The 17,373-nt window shown below is 42.3% G+C and overlaps 1 protein-coding gene and 1 long non-coding RNA gene across 4 annotated transcripts in view; both read left to right on the top strand.

The window, feature by feature from the left end:
• Positions 1-1,098: 1,098 nt before the first annotated feature.
• LOC106572983 (V-type proton ATPase subunit S1) overlaps positions 1,099-17,373 on the top strand; it is a 42,034-nt gene continuing 25,759 nt past the window's right edge. The window contains exon 1 of one of the 2 annotated variants that reach the window (XM_045696583.2): positions 1,099-2,707. In XM_045696583.2, the coding sequence (XP_045552539.1) occupies positions 2,583-2,707 (125 nt within the window). In that variant the 5' untranslated portion in view covers positions 1,099-2,582. The remainder of the gene's footprint in view (positions 2,708-17,373) is intronic. The other variant, XM_045696584.2, reaches the window with a different exon arrangement.
• Positions 2,714-17,069, top strand: LOC106572985 (uncharacterized). Of its 2 annotated transcripts, XR_001321234.3 has the most exons (3): positions 2,714-7,820; positions 7,976-8,432; positions 15,184-17,069. It is a non-coding gene; the product is annotated as an uncharacterized LOC106572985 (long non-coding RNA). The 2 variants fall into 2 exon arrangements; XR_014380736.1 differs by having other exon boundaries at positions 2,714-8,432.

The raw sequence follows: 17,373 nt of genomic DNA, 5'->3' as shown, positions 1-17,373 counted from the left end.
CTAATGTAGGACTATATGCCTTCTAGCCAAATGGAGTGCAGAACATGCATAATGCTTTCAACTCATCACTCCAACAGATCATTTAATTCATCCTTCATTCAGTTCAGTCATCCATTCAGTCATCCTTCATTCAGTTCAGTCATCCATTCAGTCATCCGTCTGAGTTGCCATAGGAACTAAATCAGAGAGAATAGAACACTCATCCATTCAGTCATCCTTCATTCAGTTCAGTCATCCATTCAGTCATCCGTCTGAGTTGCCATAGGAACTAAATCAAAGAGAATAGAACACTCATCCATTTGTTTATTGAAATCCATGTGTGAATTCAAACTCATCTACAATTTCCACAGTTCTTTCATTTCGCGTACTGGTGTCTTGCGGAATAATTTTTGAATTATATTTTGTTTTTATTATAGACCTCCCCTTAGAAAGAGACCCTAGTTCACAGGCCTCTAAATACATGCGAAACAAAAAGCCGCACAGTGACTGATAGGGAAAACAGATCTGGGCTGTAGGTAGTCTAGACCATTTGGCTCAGGACAGGTCATAGCCAAGACTTAATCAATATTTAGTTTTGTCTCATTTATTGATATGGATATATCCTCTGTGTGATGGGGTTGAGCCATGCAAATGGCTATAACAAGCCGACATACAGAGTGGAATTCACAAACACAACAGTCATAATTCCTAACATAAGGCCCTACAGTCCGTGCTCACAAATACTGGGACAAGCGGGATTCGTTAGGTTACGTGATCACCACATTACGCGGCTATACAATTTATGCAATTAAATGTCCATTAAATAACACACAGCAGCATGGCATATTTAGATAGCGGAATAGGCCGAGACTAAATCAGATTTACCTTCAGACGGTTATTCTAGACAAGACTCTTCTGTGTCTTTATAGTATCATTCTCACACAAGTCATTAGCTGAAGGTGTGAGCCTATACTACGCCATCTACTGGTATAACGTCGTTATTGAATGCAGGTCTAAAACAAATTCTAAACTGTTTTAGAAATTAAACCCGGAAGCTGCGAAGCAACTAAAGTCTGGCCTAGAGTTGTTTGATTGACCAGCTAACTTCGAACAGCTACGTTCGGGTTCATGTCCTTTGCAGATGCCACGTTCCTGACAGCTTGTACGTACTAAAAAAGATCTGTAACAGACTGAAGGGAGAGAGGTAAAGTAAGAATTGGTGGTCTTCCCTGTGGCTCAGTTGGTAGAGCATGGTGTTTGCAACGCCAGCATGGTGTGTGCAATGCCAGGGTTGTGGGTTCGATTCCCATGGGGGGCCAGTTCAAAAAAAAAACATAAAAAAATGTATGGATAAGAGTGTCTGCTAAATGACTAAATGTAATTCAACGTTCATTCATAGTCGTAACATAGGATTTGTAAGTTTACAGATGTAATTTAACTATTACATTTAATTTTTAACGCATGGCTTTTCTTACGATCCTCTTAACAATTTATGTATGGCTTTTCATACTATCCCAAAGAAACCTATGTTCAACCTTTTGGCAGCTATCTGGCTTCATACAGCTGTCCTGATTATGATTTCTTTGACAGTGTGACTTTATTCTCATAAAAACTGTGGATGTTGGGATTTATTTATTTTTTTGTCGGTAAAATTAATTATGCGGAAAATTGCGGTGGAAACGTCTTTATGCGCAAATATTGAATAGTAACGATCATCTAGAAGAACATTTGGAGTCACGTGATGTTATGTTGTGCGGTCATCCCACTACGACTCCGGAAGCCATGCATAGTGCACACAATGTACTTCTTCACTTCACTACGTTTACTTTGCATTTTCAAATCTACCGATAGTTTTGTCACAAAAATTGCTGTGTTAAATAATGTGTCTATCTAGAAAAAAGAAACGCACACCTATAAAGGCGAGGTGCTGGCTAGCGGGGTAGAAAACTAGAAAATAAGGGAAAGACGCACGCTAAGAGCTCAGATGCAAAAAAATTATAATAATGTGTCTACTCTGGTTTTGGCAACCTGCGCTCTAACAGCTTGCAGATACAGTGAATCTAGGCTGTGCGGGTTATCTAGTCTATCTGCAGGTAAACTGCAGGTTGTCTAGTCTACATGATGACATTATTATGGATAAGAGCGAGAATATTTTTATTTGTCAAACATCGATCATCATGTCACCAGAATAAGTCCCTCGATATTTATTGGAAACCAGCATCAAGCTCATCACCGTGCACTTTCACCACCCTGTGAAGTTCATCATAATTTATTTCATCTGTAGCCAAACAAACTGTCTTCACGCACTGATATGTACCTGCAACAAGTCCATTTAGATAAAACATACCACTGCGCATCGTTTCTAGAATATTCAAATAAAAACTGTCGCCAATTGGAATGGAAACCTAGCTACTGTCACGTTTCCTACAAATAGCATAAATTGTCCAATTTAATTGGTATCGGTGCATATTTACCTCCCCGACTTGACTCGATAATTTCCGTCTACACTCGGCTGTCAATCAACCGCGTCCAATTGAGACGCATGGTTGGGGTCACGTGGTGGACGGGCACGTCGTCATTCCCAGTAAGGCTCCTGAGGAAAGATGGCGGCTGAACACAGGATGATGTCTGGTCGGGGCTGTATGGCGGCATTTCTAGCCATGTTGTGCACCTTCTCCTCCGGGAAATGTGACGAACAGGTGCCGCTGATGCTGTGGACGAGTGAAGGGTAAGGGTCGTGTGTGGTTGGTTTTGGTCTCTGATATGGGGTTGCGTTTCTAGCCGTGCAAGGTGGTTGACCTCTTGTCATTCATACTCATAAGGGGGATGTTCATATCGTTCTAATGTATTTGCTTGCTCGATACCTGGCTAGCTACGTAATATCGTGACAATTAAAAAAAAAAAAATATATAATATCGTGACAATTTCATATGTGAATCCACTAGCCAGTAAGAAATGTACTCTGATGTTGGCCATATGAGATGTAGTTAGTTTAGGTCATGTCCTCATCGAGCTAGCAAGACGTTAACCTCGTTAGCCACCTTTTTTCCACAAGAGAATAATGGACATTTTAATTTGACATGAAGCATCTCTTCATCCATTTTTTTTTTTTTACAATCAGAAACATACAAGCAGAATATTTCATGCAATCCTGTCATTGGCAGAATTGACATCTTTCTGATTGAGCTGATTTTTATTTTATTTTTAATGTATTTTATTTTAACAGTAACATGCAAAACATAAACATAACAGCCAGAGGGATTCCAAAGAAATGAGAAATAAATAAAACTATTCCACATTATATCAAATCAAATACAGACATATAGCGAATACATTTTTTTGACATTTTGTTTTGTATACGTTTTAAAGACTCTAATTAGTTTTCCACATCAGATAAAAAAATTAAGAAAAGGGGCTTTTTCTTCATAAATGTTGATTTGTGGATTAAACATTTTCCTAATAAAATAAAGAGATTTATGACATACTCACGTTCAATTGTGGAATCAGCGTAGTAAAATAATATGTCAAACTTAGACATTTCAATGGTTGTATGCAATTAGAGGCCAAGATATAGTTTTACATCAATCCAGAACACTTCACTATATAAACAATTACAGAATAAGTGTTCAATAGATTCAGTTTCTAGTTCACAAAAACTGCATTCACTGGTAACATCAAGTATGTATTTAGAAATCAAGCTATTACACGGATAGCATCTATGGATTATCTTAAAGGAGATCTCCTTTACTTTATTGGTCACCATAAATCTGTGTGGAGTGAACCAAGCACGGCGTCAGTTTACATCAAATGATGAAGCCCAACAAAATATCGCAGAGGGAATAGACTTCCTGTAGAAAATAGAACCTGATCTGTTTACATGGGCGAACTGGAAATAATATTTAGAGTGTGTTCATCAATCCAATCTGGAGCGGCAGAGTTTCGCTCTCGGGTTATTCAGAGAGCACAGTGGAGGAGTAGGATTAATCTGGTTATTCAGAGAGCACAGTGGAGGAGGAGGATTAATCCGGTTATTCGGAGTGGAGGAGTAGGATTAATCCGGTTATTCGGAGTGGAGGAGTAGGATTAATCCGGTTATTCGGAGTGGAGGAGTAGGATTAATCCGGTTACTCGGAGTGGAGGAGTAGGATTAATCCGGTTATTCGGAGTGGAGGAGTAGGATTAATCCGGTTATTCAGAGTGGAGGAGTAGGATTAATCCGGTTATTCAGAGTGGAGGAGTAGGATTAATCCGGTTATTCAGAGTGGACGCCCTGGTGGAGGAGGAGGATTAATCCGGTTATTCAGAGTGGAGGAGGAGGATTAATCCGGTTATTCAGAGTGGAGGAGTAGGATTAATCCGGTTATTCAGAGTGGAGGAGTAGGATTAATCCGGTTATTCAGAGTGGAGGAGTAGGATTAATCCGGTTATTCGGAGTGGAGGAGTAGGATTAATCCGGTTATTCGGAGTGGAGGAGTAGGATTAATCCGGTTATTCGGAGTGGAGGAGTAGGATTAATCCGGTTATTCGGAGTGGAGGAGTAGGATTAATCCGGTTATTCGGAGTGGAGGAGTAGGATTAATCCGGTTATTCGGAGTGGAGGAGTAGGATTAATCCGGTTATTCGGAGTGGAGGAGTAGGATTAATCCGGTTATTCGGAGTGGAGGAGTAGGATTAATCCGGTTATTCGGAGTGGAGGAGTAGGATTAATCCGGTTATTCGGAGTGGAGGAGTAGGATTAATCCGGTTATTCGGAGTGGAGGAGTAGGATTAATCCGGTTACTCGGAGTGGAGGAGTAGGATTAATCCGGTTACTCGGAGTGGAGGAGTAGGATTAATCCGGTTACTCGGAGTGGAGGAGTAGGATTAATCCGGTTACTCGGAGTGGAGGAGTAGGATTAATCCGGTTACTCGGAGTGGAGGAGTAGGATTAATCCGGTTACTCGGAGTGGAGGAGTAGGATTAATCCGGTTACTCGGAGTGGAGGAGTAGGATTAATCCGGTTACTCGGAGTGGAGGAGTAGGATTAATCCGGTTACTCGGAGTGGAGGAGTAGGATTAATCCGGTTACTCGGAGTGGAGGAGTAGGATTAATCCGGTTATTCGGAGTGGAGGAGTAGGATTAATCCGGTTACTCGGAGTGGAGGAGTAGGGTTAATCCGGTTACTCGGAGTGGAGGAGTAGGGTTAATCCGGTTACTCGGAGTGGAGGAGTAGGGTTAATCCGGTTATTCGGAGTGGAGGAGTAGGATTAATCCGGTTACTCGGAGTGGAGGAGTAGGATTAATCCGGTTATTCGGAGTGGAGGAGTAGGATTAATCCGGTTATTCGGAGTGGAGGAGTAGGATTAATCCGGTTATTCGGAGTGGAGGAGTAGGATTAATCCGGTTATTCGGAGTGGAGGAGTAGGATTAATCCGGTTATTCAGAGTGGACACCCTGGTGGAGGAGTAGGATTAATCCGGTTATTCAGAGCACACAGTGGAGGAGTAGGATTAATCCGGTTATTCAGAGCACACAGTGGAGGAGGAGGATTAATCCGGTTATTCAGAGTGGAGGAGTAGGATTAATCCGGTTATTCAGAGTGGAGGAGTAGGATTAATCCGGTTATTCAGAGTGGAGGAGTAGGATTAATCCGGTTATTCAGAGTGGAGGAGTAGGATTAATCCGGTTATTCAGAGTGGAGGAGTAGGATTAATCCGGTTATTCAGAGTGGAGGAGTAGGATTAATCCGGTTATTCAGAGTGGAGGAGTAGGATTAATCCGGTTATTCAGAGTGGAGGAGTAGGATTAATCCGGTTATTCAGAGTGGAGGAGTAGGATTAATCCGGTTATTCAGAGTGGAGGAGGAGGATTAATCCGGTTATTCAGAGTGGAGGAGTAGGATTAATCCGGTTATTCAGAGCGCACAGTGGAGGAGTAGGATTAATCCGGTTATTCAGAGTGGAGGAGGAGGATTAATCCGGTTATTCAGAGTGGAGGAGGAGGATTAATCCGGTTATTCGGAGTGGAGGAGGAGGATTAATCCGGTTATTCGGAGTGGAGGAGGAGGATTAATCCGGTTATTCAGAGTGGAGGAGTAGGATTAATCCGGTTATTCAGAGTGGACACCCTGGTGGAGGAGGAGGATTAATCCGGTTATTCAGAGCACACAGTGGAGGAGGAGGATTAATCTGGTTATTCAGAGCACACAGTGGAGGAGGAGGATTAATCCGGTTATTCAGAGTGGAGGAGTAGGATTAATCCGGTTATTCAGAGTGGAGGAGTAGGATTAATCCGGTTATTCAGAGTGGAGGAGTAGGATTAATCCGGTTATTCAGAGTGGAGGAGTAGGATTAATCCGGTTATTCAGAGTGGAGGAGTAGGATTAATCCGGTTATTCAGAGTGGAGGAGTAGGATTAATCCGGTTATTCAGAGTGGAGGAGGAGGATTAATCTGGTTATTCAGAGTGGAGGAGTAGGATTAATCCGGTTATTCAGAGCGCACAGTGGAGGAGTAGGATTAATCCGGTTATTCAGAGTGGAGGAGGAGGATTAATCTGGTTATTCAGAGTGGAGGAGGAGGATTAATCCGGTTATTCAGAGCGCACAGTGGAGGAGGAGGATTAATCCAGTTATTCAGAGAGCACAGTGGAGGAGGATTAATCCGGTTATTCAGAGTGGAGGCCCTGGTGGAGGAGTAGGATTAATCCGGTTATTCACAGTGGACGCCCTGGTGGAGGAGTAGGATTAATCCGGTTATTCACAGTGGACGCCCTGGTGGAGGAGGAGGATTAATCCGGTTATTCAGAGCACACAGTGGACGCCCTGGTGGAGGATTAATCCGAGCGTTTAGACCTCACAACGGCAGTCATGCAGCCAAGCTAATTGGCTAACGTTGGATGGCTTGCTAGCTACACAAATGAGAGAACACTTCCCTCTGACCATTTTACTCTCCCTAGCAGAGCTGGTTAGGCTGTTTGTATTTTATCCAGAGCGTTGGTGACTAATTGCTGCTGGTAACAATTTAATTACTCTTTTTGTTGTCGACACCGGCCATATTCAACCGGTTTTGAGCGTTAGTAAATAGGTCAGTTATTCTGCGCTCTGGCACACTCAGACGGAAGGTGCTCTGAAATCGGAATAGACAGAGTGAATTTACGAACGCACCCTTCGTCTCCAATGTTTAATTAAAACAATACATTTGCACAATGATCACTTGTCTTTGAAATACATTTTTAGAGTTGTTGGTTAGCTAGCTAGCTAGCTTAGCTAGCTAGCTAGCAGGTTTTTGGTCATTAGCATAGACGGGACACCAGTCAAAACAGAGAGCCTCCTCCAGTCGCGAGTTCTCACCTCATATGAGAAGATGAATGGCAATAGCGCGACAGCTAGGTAAGATACCAGTCATTCTCGTATAAAATAGCTTAAATATGAGTCTTTTATGTATTAGATATTTTGTATTTTGACTAGTGATTGTTACTTTCATTCATGGTTTTTCATCTTGCAGGTCTCTGGGCTTGTGAAAGAGGAAAAAAAAAAATGCACTGAGTAGCCACAACTGAAGGTTATTAAGACAGATTGATCATTTTAATGAATTCATGATGAAAAACTAGTCTTTAGGTTGCATGTTCAAACATTTGGTGACCTATAGTCACTGACAACTACATGGAGTTGATTACCTCGTTGGTTCAGGAAACATGTCTGTGCCCATGAGGAGAAGCTCACACAAACAGACCACTGTGCTTTTGAGGCATCCTTTCCAATGGTAATTGAAGGAGTAAGCCAGTTCAGTGAGGCTACAGAAGACACAAGTCAGGAGTCACTTGGAGGTCACAAGTAAAGGACAACGGTTTTTTTCTTTAAGGTAAGCTACACTGTGGTGTCACGCACGCTCTTTCCCTCTCACACATTTCTCGTTTGTTTAGTATCTTCCTATTTATGGTCTTCTACCCTATACCAGTAAATCATTTTTCTGTTTTGTAGAAATGAGAAGAATAAACTCAATTTATTTTGTTCAAGTTCATTATAGGTGTCAACACAATGTGGCTGTCAGATCCCAAACAGCCAATGATAGAAGACTGTCCAAGAACACCTGCCGTGAGGTAACGATTACCTGTACTCTGCTGACGCTGAGGTCGGTTGGTCAGTGATTCACGTCCAGTTATCCCCTCTTTGTTCTCTGACTCAACTTGACACAATTCTGTGTGTGATTGGTCGCAGGAGCAAATGCACTCATCTTCCGGGAATATTTGTTTTTTTGTGCGCATGTACACAACAACAAGATGTTTGTGGCAGACACCCTCAGGCACAGGGATGTGTGGGCCAAAGCCATAGAGACATGGACCCTGCTCTTCTGAAATGTGTCACTCTTCTTCATCTAACCCGACGGTCCTGAAGAACGACATGCAGATGTAGAGGACAACATCGTCACCTCGGCAAACAGATCCCTCTGTCCAGACCTCCTGTTCTGTTACCGGTAAGTTCATATTTGTTTTAAGGAAGGTGCCTAAGAAACTGGGTGATATTTTTTAAATTCAGGAAAGTCTTGTGTGATGATGATTTCCTTTTTGTATTGTGGTAAGTGTTACAGTATTAGTAGTGAACCGGTGTAGGAAATTGTGGACACCGTCGTGCTACTTTTTATTTTTGCACAGATTGTACCACAGTGTTGAGGCAGGAGTACGGGGAACAGAATGGGCCTGAGATGCTCTAAACCCTATAAGGCAGGTTGAGGAGTATAATCTTAAGTGCGGCGAGATCTGCGCCAAGATTGAGAAACCTCTTGTGGTTATCTGCTCCCCGCTGATGAAGTGTGTCCTGTATATGTTTGATGAAATAAGACGCCTATTTCTCAAGAGGGAGCCAGAGATCAAGATATCCAGATTTTTTTTTTTTTTTTACTTAACCTGACCTGACCAGCCTTCTCCCGCTCCTTGTGGCTTTCGCAGATTGACGTTACTTTCCTGACTGAATTTGCCGATAATAGGCTAAACGAGGAATCGGCAACCTTTCTCGTGTGGAGTGAGAAGTTATCTCACCATTTTTACCCGTCTGTGTGCCAGTTATGGTTTTCATATTAACATTTTTGTTGAACAGTTACATTTAATTTATAATAACGTCTTATCTTAAAATCATTGACATGTGGTTCATAAAAATGATATCCGATTGCATCCCGCGTCGCAGCGGTCTAAGGCACTGCATCGCCGTGCTTGAGGCGTCACTACAGACCCAGGTTCGATCCTGGGCTGTGTCACAGCCGGCCGTGACCAGGCGACCCATGAGGTGGCGCGCAATTGGCCCAGCGTCGTCCGGGTTAGGGGGAGGGTTTGGCCTAGCATGGATGTCCTTGTCCCATCGCTCTCTAGCGACTCCTGTGGCGGGCCGGGTGCAGTGCACGCTGACCAGGTCGCCAGGTGTACGGTGTTTCCTCCGACACATTGGTGCGGCTGGCTTCCGGGTTAAGAGGGGCAGTGTGTCAAGAAGCAGTGCGGCTTGGTTGGGGTCGCGTTTCGGCGGACGCACGGCTCCATTACGAACTATGTTAAAAATAGCCTATGAAGCCAACGAATAAAAACATTGCAGCCTGCAGGTAGAAAACATCCTGATTTTTTTTAAAATAAAAAATCCTGTAAATCACATTTACTACGCATGGCCTGTCTGCAACAAACTGGAAACATTGAATCAACTATAAACTAATGGGTCTGAACTGAAGCTTGTGCAAACATGCGACATTGTATCAAATATTCTGGGCCCTCATTGTATCAAATATTCTGGGCCCTCAGTCTCCCACTCCAGTGAGCTCAGGACAGATACAGTTGTAGGGTTTTTTGAGAAAGGGATAAGAAGCAATCAGATGGGCCTAATTTTATATAACGTTTTCACTGGATAAGAGCTTTGACGTTTTTCCCTTTTTACGCTGAGTGGTTGTCGCAAAGGGAGAGAGCTGGAAAGATTTTTCAAATACATCGAGGAACTATTGTAATTCTCAATGGATGTAAACACAGACTTTGTTTGCTTGATGTTTTTGAGGTGAAGGAAAAAAAAACTAACTTTGAGAAGCTCCACAAGTCATTCATTAGCGGTGGTGCGTTAAACCAATCAGAAATACTATCACATCCCCAAACGGGCATATTTATATGTCTATATTTGCGCGCATCAAGGTAGCCTATAAACTTAAATCAGGTGCACGTCCTTACTCAACATTCGCAGGACCGCTCCAAACAAAACACAATGACTAAATTGACAACTTGTAAATGGAATGTAATAAACCAAAAATGTTTTCTCACAAGTGTAGCCTAGGTTTTTTTTTTGCGCTCTGCAAACAATGTGTCCACTCTGACAATGAGAACGATAAAAGACTGGAATAATAATATATATTGAATGCATGTAACAGACATTAACGTAACCAAACAAACATTGTAGATTTATAATTTATAGGAATTAAAAGTAGATGTAGTACTGGTGATAAATGTAATGGAGAATTGATATACACTAACAATCAAACGCAAACAATTCAGACAATGGAGGTATGAAACAGTGAATGTGCACAAATTGTCAGGAGAGGGAACATTCTGGAGAGAGACGTGCATCTTAACCACACTCTCCTTATTGGACGGTGCCATCCCCGCGGCCTCCAATGGATTAGTTCAATGAGATGGGCGCGAATAAGACGGATATCTCCGGTGTCATAAAACAGATATACATACAGTCAGTGAAAATTATTCAGACCCCTTTTCCAACGTTACGTTATAGCTTTATTCTAAAATGGATTAAATAGTTTTTTTCCCCTCATCAATCTACACTCAATGCCCCATAATGACAAAGCAAAAGCAGGTTTTTAGACATTTTTGCAAATGTATAAAAAAATGTATCACATTTACGTAAGTATTCAGACCCTTTACTCAGTACTTTGTTGAAGCACCGTTGACAGCGATTACAGCCGCAAGTCTTCCTGGGTATGAGGCTTCAAGCTTGGCACACCTGGATTCGGGGAGTTTCTCCCATTCTTCTCTGCAGATCCTCTCAAGCTCTGTCAGGTTGGATGGGGAGCGTCTCTCTGTACTTTGCTCTGTTCACCTTCAACTCGATCCTGACTAGTCTCCCAGTCCCTGCAGCTGAAAAACATCCCCACAGCATGATGCTGCCACCACCTTGCTTCACCGTAGGGATGGTGCCAAGTTTCCTCCAGACATGACACTTGGCATTCAGCCTAAAGAGTATTATCTTGGTTTCATCAGACCAGAGAATCTTATTTCTCATGGTCTGAGAGTTGTTTAGGTTCCTTTTGGCAAACACCAAGTGGGCTGTCATGTGCCTTTTACTGAGGAGTGGCTTCAATCTGGCCACTCTACCATAAAGGCCTGATTGGTGGAGTGCTGCAGAGATGGTTGTCCTTCTGGTTGGTTCTCCCATCTCCACAGAGGAGCTCTGTCAGAGTGACTACCTTCTCCCCTGATTTGCTCAGTTTGGCCGGGCGGCCAGCTCTAGGAAGAGTCTTGGTGGTTCCAAACTTCTTCCATTTAAGAATGATGGAGGCCACTGTGGCCTCCTGGGTGCGCAGTGGTAACTGTGCCACTGGGGATTCTGGGTTCGAATCCAGGCTCTGTCGCAGCCGGCCGTGACCGGGAAACAGATGGGGCGGCACACACTTGGCCCAGCGTTGTCCGGGGAAGGTTGACACGATCGCCAGCTGGACGGTGTTTCCTCCGACACATTGGTGCGGCTGGATTCCGGGTTAAGAGGACATTGTGTCAAGAAGCAGTGCGGCTTGGTTGGGGTCGTGTTTCGGAGGACGCAGTGCTCTCGACCTTCGCCTCTCCCGAGTCCGTACGGGAGTTTCAGCGATGAGACCAGACTGTAACTACTAATTGGATACCAGGAAATTGGAGAGAAAAGGGGATAATAGAAAATTCAATAGAATGGAGGCCACTGAGTTCTTGGGGACCTTCAATGCTGCAGACACTTTTTTGGTACCCTTCCCAAAATCTGTGCCTCGACACAATCCTGTCTCAGCTCTACGGACAATTCCTTCGACCTCATGGCTTGGTTTTTGCTCTGACATGCACTGTCAACTGTTGGACCTTATATAGACAGGTGTGTGCCTTTCCAAATCATGTCCAATCAATTAAATTTACCACGGGTGGACTCCAATCAAGTTGTAGAAACATCTCGAGGATGATCAATGGAAACAGGATGCACCTGAGCTCAATTTCGAGTCTCATAGCAAAGGGTGTGAATACTTATGTAAATAAGGTATTTTAATTTTTTATACATTTGCAAACATATCTATAAACCTGTTTTCGATTTGTCATTATGGGGTATTGTGCGTAGATTAAGGAAATAATTTAATCCATTTTAGAATAAGGCTATAAAAGCGAAGGGGACTGAATACTTTCCGAATGCAGTACCAGTCGAGAGTTTGGACACCTACTCATTCCAGGGTTTGTCTTTATTTTACTATTTTCTACATTGTAGAATAATAGTGAAGACAAAACGATGAAATAACACATATGGAATCATGTAGTAACCAAAAAAGTGTTAAACAAATCAAAATATATATTTGAGATTCTTCAAAGTAACAACCCTTTGCCTTGATGAAAGCTTTGCACACTTGGCATTCTCTCAACCAGCATCATGAGGAATGCTTTTCCAGCAGTCGTGAAGGACTTCCCACATATGCTGAGCACTTGTTGGCTGCTTTTCCTTTACTCTTCGGTCCAACTCAATCCCAAACCATCTCAATTGGGGTGAGGTCAGGTGATTGTGGAGGCCAGGTCATCTGATGCAGCACTCCATCACTCTCCTTCTTGGTCAAATAGCCCTTACACAGCCTGGAGGTGTGTTGGGTCATTGTCCTGTTGAAAAACAAATGATAGTCCCACTAAGCCCAAACCAGATGGGATGGCGTATCGCTGCAGAATGCTGTGGTAGCCATGCTGGTTAAGTGCGCTTTGAATTCTAAATAAATCACTGACAGTGTCACCAGCAAAACACCCCCACACCACCTCCATGCTTCACGGTGGGAACCACACATGCAGAGACCATGTGTTCACTTACTCTGCGTCTCACAAAGACATGGTGTTTGGAACCAAAACTCTAACATTTGGACTCATCAGACCAACATTTTGAACAAGGCACACCTGTTAATTGAAATGCATTCCAGGTGACTACCTCATGAAGCTGGTTGAGAGAATGCGAAGAGTGTGCAACGCTGTCATCAAGGCAAAGGGTGGCTATTTGAAGAATCTCAAATATAAAATATTTTGATTTGTTTAACTTTTTGGGTTTCTACATGATTCCATATGTGTTTATTTCATAGTTGTGATGTCTTAACTATTATTCTACAATGTAGAAAATAGTACAAATAAAGAAAAACCCTTGAATGAGTAGGTGTGTCAACTTTTGACTGGTTGTGTGTGTGTGTGTGTGTGTGTGTGTGTGTGTGTGTGTGTGTGTGTGTGTGTGTGTGCCATGGTATACTCATACATATTTATAATATTTACATTGTTAGGTTCAAATATTTCAGAGTAAATAACTCACGGACACTAGAGAAGCTCAACCAAGTTTAATTCTTCCCAAAGGTTCATTACAGCTGTAATTCAGACAAAAAAAAAACCATTTCACACAAGCACTGATATTTAACCCTTTCTCTCCAAGGCTGAGTCTCCTCCACAACTGAACATCTAATGCATTTCTTTACAAGACTGTCTCTCCTCTCCTCCCAGAGTATCCCGGATGTCAGGACAATAACATGTCCTGATAATGTAAACGTTATACATTACCCTCTCTCCCTCAGAGACATGTCCTGACATAATGTAAACGTTATACATTACCCTCTCTCCCTCAGTGACATATCCTGACGTAATGTAAACGTTATACATTACCCTCTCTCCCTCAGTAACATGTCCTGATAATGTAAACATTATACATTACCCTCTCTCCCTCAGTAACATGTCCTGACATAAAGTAAACGTTATACATTACCCTCTCTCCCTCAGTAACATGTCCTGACGTAATGTAAACATTATACATTACCCTCTCTCCCTCAGAGACATGTCCTGATAATGTAAACGTTATACATTACCCTCTCTCCCTCAGTAACATGTCCTGATAATGTAAACGTTATACATTACCCTCTCTCCCTCAGTAACATGTCCTGATAATGTAAACGTTATATATTACCCTCTCCCTCAGTAACATGTCCTGACATAATGTAAACGTTATACATTACCCTCTCCCTCAGTAACATGTCCTGACATAATGTAAATGTTATACATTACCCTCTCCCTCAGTAACATGTCCTGACATAATGTAAACGTTATACATTACCCTCTCCCTCAGTAACATGTCCTGACATAATGTAAACGTTATACATTACCCTCTCTCCCTCAGAGACATGTCCTGACATAATGTAAACGTTATACATTACCCTCTCTCCCTCAGAGACATGTCCTGACATAATGTAAACGTTATACATTACCCTCTCTCCCTCAGAGACATGTCCTGATAATGTAAACGTTATACATTACCCTCTCTCCCTCTGTAACATGTCCTGATAATGTAAACGTTATACATTACCCTCTCCCTCAGTAACATATCCTGACATAATGTAAACGTTATACATTACCCTCTCCCTCAGTAACATGTCCTGACATAATGTAAATGTTATACATTACCCTCTCCCTCAGTAACATGTCCTGATAATGTAAACGTTATACATTACCCTCTCTCCCTCAGAGACATGTTAGTTTCCCAGATCTCCACCCATCACATTCCAAAGCCATCTGTCTTTCCACAGAAAACCCTGGACTTCTGACATAAACCCCAGTCTCCTTCTATTCTATGCTTCTGATCTATCAAGTCTTTAATATCTCAATGTTCAAAGTTTAGCCCGAATCCAACAATGTATATTTATTTGCTACTGCTCAACTAAAAATAATCTAATTGGGGTCAGCTCTACTGAAATCCATTTGAATTATATTGTTTGTCTGGAAGACTGCATGCAACATTTTGAACTCAAATCCAATTTTATTGACCGCGTACACATTTAGCAGATGTTATCGCGAGTGTAGCGAAATGCTTATTCCTAGCTCCAACAGTGCCGTAATATGTAACAATTATACGCAAATCCCCAAAATAATGAAGAAATATTAAATGTGAATGATGCTGTTTGTCTCAGTGTTTATCTTTTAAGTTCCCCTCATCTATTTCGTGTGTTTATCTAACAGACATTCTGCCTGATTCGCCTGACCTGGTGGAAGACAAAGGCTTTCAGTTACTTGGCCAAGGATGATGACTACAGTGAGACCCTGGTAGCAGTACAGAACAATGAAAGCAAATCCATCAAGGTTGATGTCTGCGATACAAAGGGCATTTGCTGCTCGGCCATGGAGACCCATTTCAGGAAGCTCTGGATGAACGGGTGTTGCCGTTTGGGGAAACCCTGCTGAAGACCACAGTAGGCTGCACCCTCGGTGTGTAATGGTTAATCCTTGCTGATCTTCCTCGGGCTGGTCGTTGCTGCTTCATCTCTACTCATCTTCGTATCTGACAAGTAAACCAGTAATATTCAAGGTATTGTTAGCATACAGTACCAGTCAAAAGTTTGGACACCTACTCATTCAAGGGTTTTTCCTTCTACATTGTAGAATAATAGTGAAGACATCAAAACTATGAAATAACACATGAAATCATGTAGTAACCAAAAAAGTGTTAAACAAATCTATATAATATTTTAGAATCTTCAAAGTAGCCACCCTTTGCCTAGATGAAAGCTTTGCACACACTTGGAATTCTCTCAACCAGCTTCACCTGGAATGCTTTTCCAACAGTCTTGAAGGAGTTCCCACATATGCTGAGCATTTGTTGGCTGCTTTTCCTTCACTCTGCGGTCCAACTCAATTGGGTTGAGCTCAGGCGATTGTGGAGGCCAGGTTAACTGATACAGCACTCCATCACTCTCCTTCTTGGTCAAATAGCCCTTACACAGCCTGGAGGTGTGTTGGGTCATTGTCCTGTTGAAAAACAAATGATAGTCCCACTAAGCCCAAACCAGATGGGATGGCGTATTGCTGCAGAATGCTGTGGTAGCCATGCTGGTTAAGTGTGCCTTGAATTCTAAATAAATCACTGACTGTCACTAGCAAAGCACCACCCCCTCACACCTCCTCCTCCATGCTTCACGGTGGGAACCACACATGCGTAGATCATCCGTTCACCCACACCGCGTCTCACAAAGACACGGCGGTGGGAACCAAGAATCTCCAATTTGGACCCATCAGACCAAAGGACAGATTTCCACCAGTCTAATGTCCATTGCTCGTGTTTCTTGGCCCAAGCAAGTCTCTTCTTCTTATTGGTGTCCTTTAGTAGTGGTTTCTTTGCAGCAGTTCGACCATGAAGGCCTGATTCACACAGTCTCCTCTGGACAGTTGATGTTGAGATGTGTCTATTAGTTGAATTCTTTGAAGCATTTATTTGGGCTGCAATTTCTGAGTCTGGTAACTCTAACACGGAACCCAAACCGGCTGCGCTGCGCTATCGGGCATAAATGTATTTTATCCCCCCCACACCAAACGTGATCACAACACGCAGGTTAAAATATCACAACAAACTCTGAACAAACTCTGAACCAATGACATTAATTTGGGCACAGGTTGAAAAGCATTAAACATGTATGGCAATTTAGCTAGTTAGCTTGCACTTGCTAGCTAATGTGTCCTATTTAGCTATTTAGCTAGCTTGCCGTTGCTAGGGAGTTAAGCACAAATGTAAATGATATTTGTCACATGCGCTGAATACAACAGGTGTAGTAGACCTTACCGTGGAATGCTTACTTACAAGCCTATAACATATAGCGCTGACCTAGAAGACAGTAAATGTTGCCTAGTTAATTTTGACTTTAATCGGCTTGAAGGTATATGGCTTTAAAATGGCTGTCTAGCGATGATCAACAACCGTTTTGAAGAATTTTTTAAATGGTGTGGAAAGCTCTTAGACGTACCCAGAAAGACACTGCTCTAATAGCTGCCAAATGTGATGCTAACATGTATTGAGATGTGTGAATACTTCATTCTGTATTTCATTTTCAATAAATTTGCTAAAGATTCTAAAACCATGTTTTCACGTTTTCATTCTGGGGTATGGTGTGTGTGTGTAGATGGGTGAGAATTTGTATTTATTTAATCCATTTTGAATTCCCGCTGTAACAACAAAATGTGGAACATGTCAAGAGGGTATTTATTTTTTCTGAAGGCACAGTATTTTCACAACGCTTGCAGCGCTGTCTAATGGGATAATGAATTGTAGCGAACTGAGCAGAGAAGGGACTGGTCATTCATGGTCTCCTCTCTGCCCAGATACTGGTTCAGGCTAAAACATAGAGACGCTTCTTTAAAGAAATTCTACATACAGTGGGG

Source organism: Salmo salar, chromosome 15 (genome assembly GCF_965601325.2).
Source record: "Salmo salar chromosome 15, fSalSal1, whole genome shotgun sequence".
Taxonomy (NCBI): domain Eukaryota; kingdom Metazoa; phylum Chordata; class Actinopteri; order Salmoniformes; family Salmonidae; genus Salmo; species Salmo salar.
This window is presented reverse-complemented; position numbering and strand designations above follow the sequence as displayed.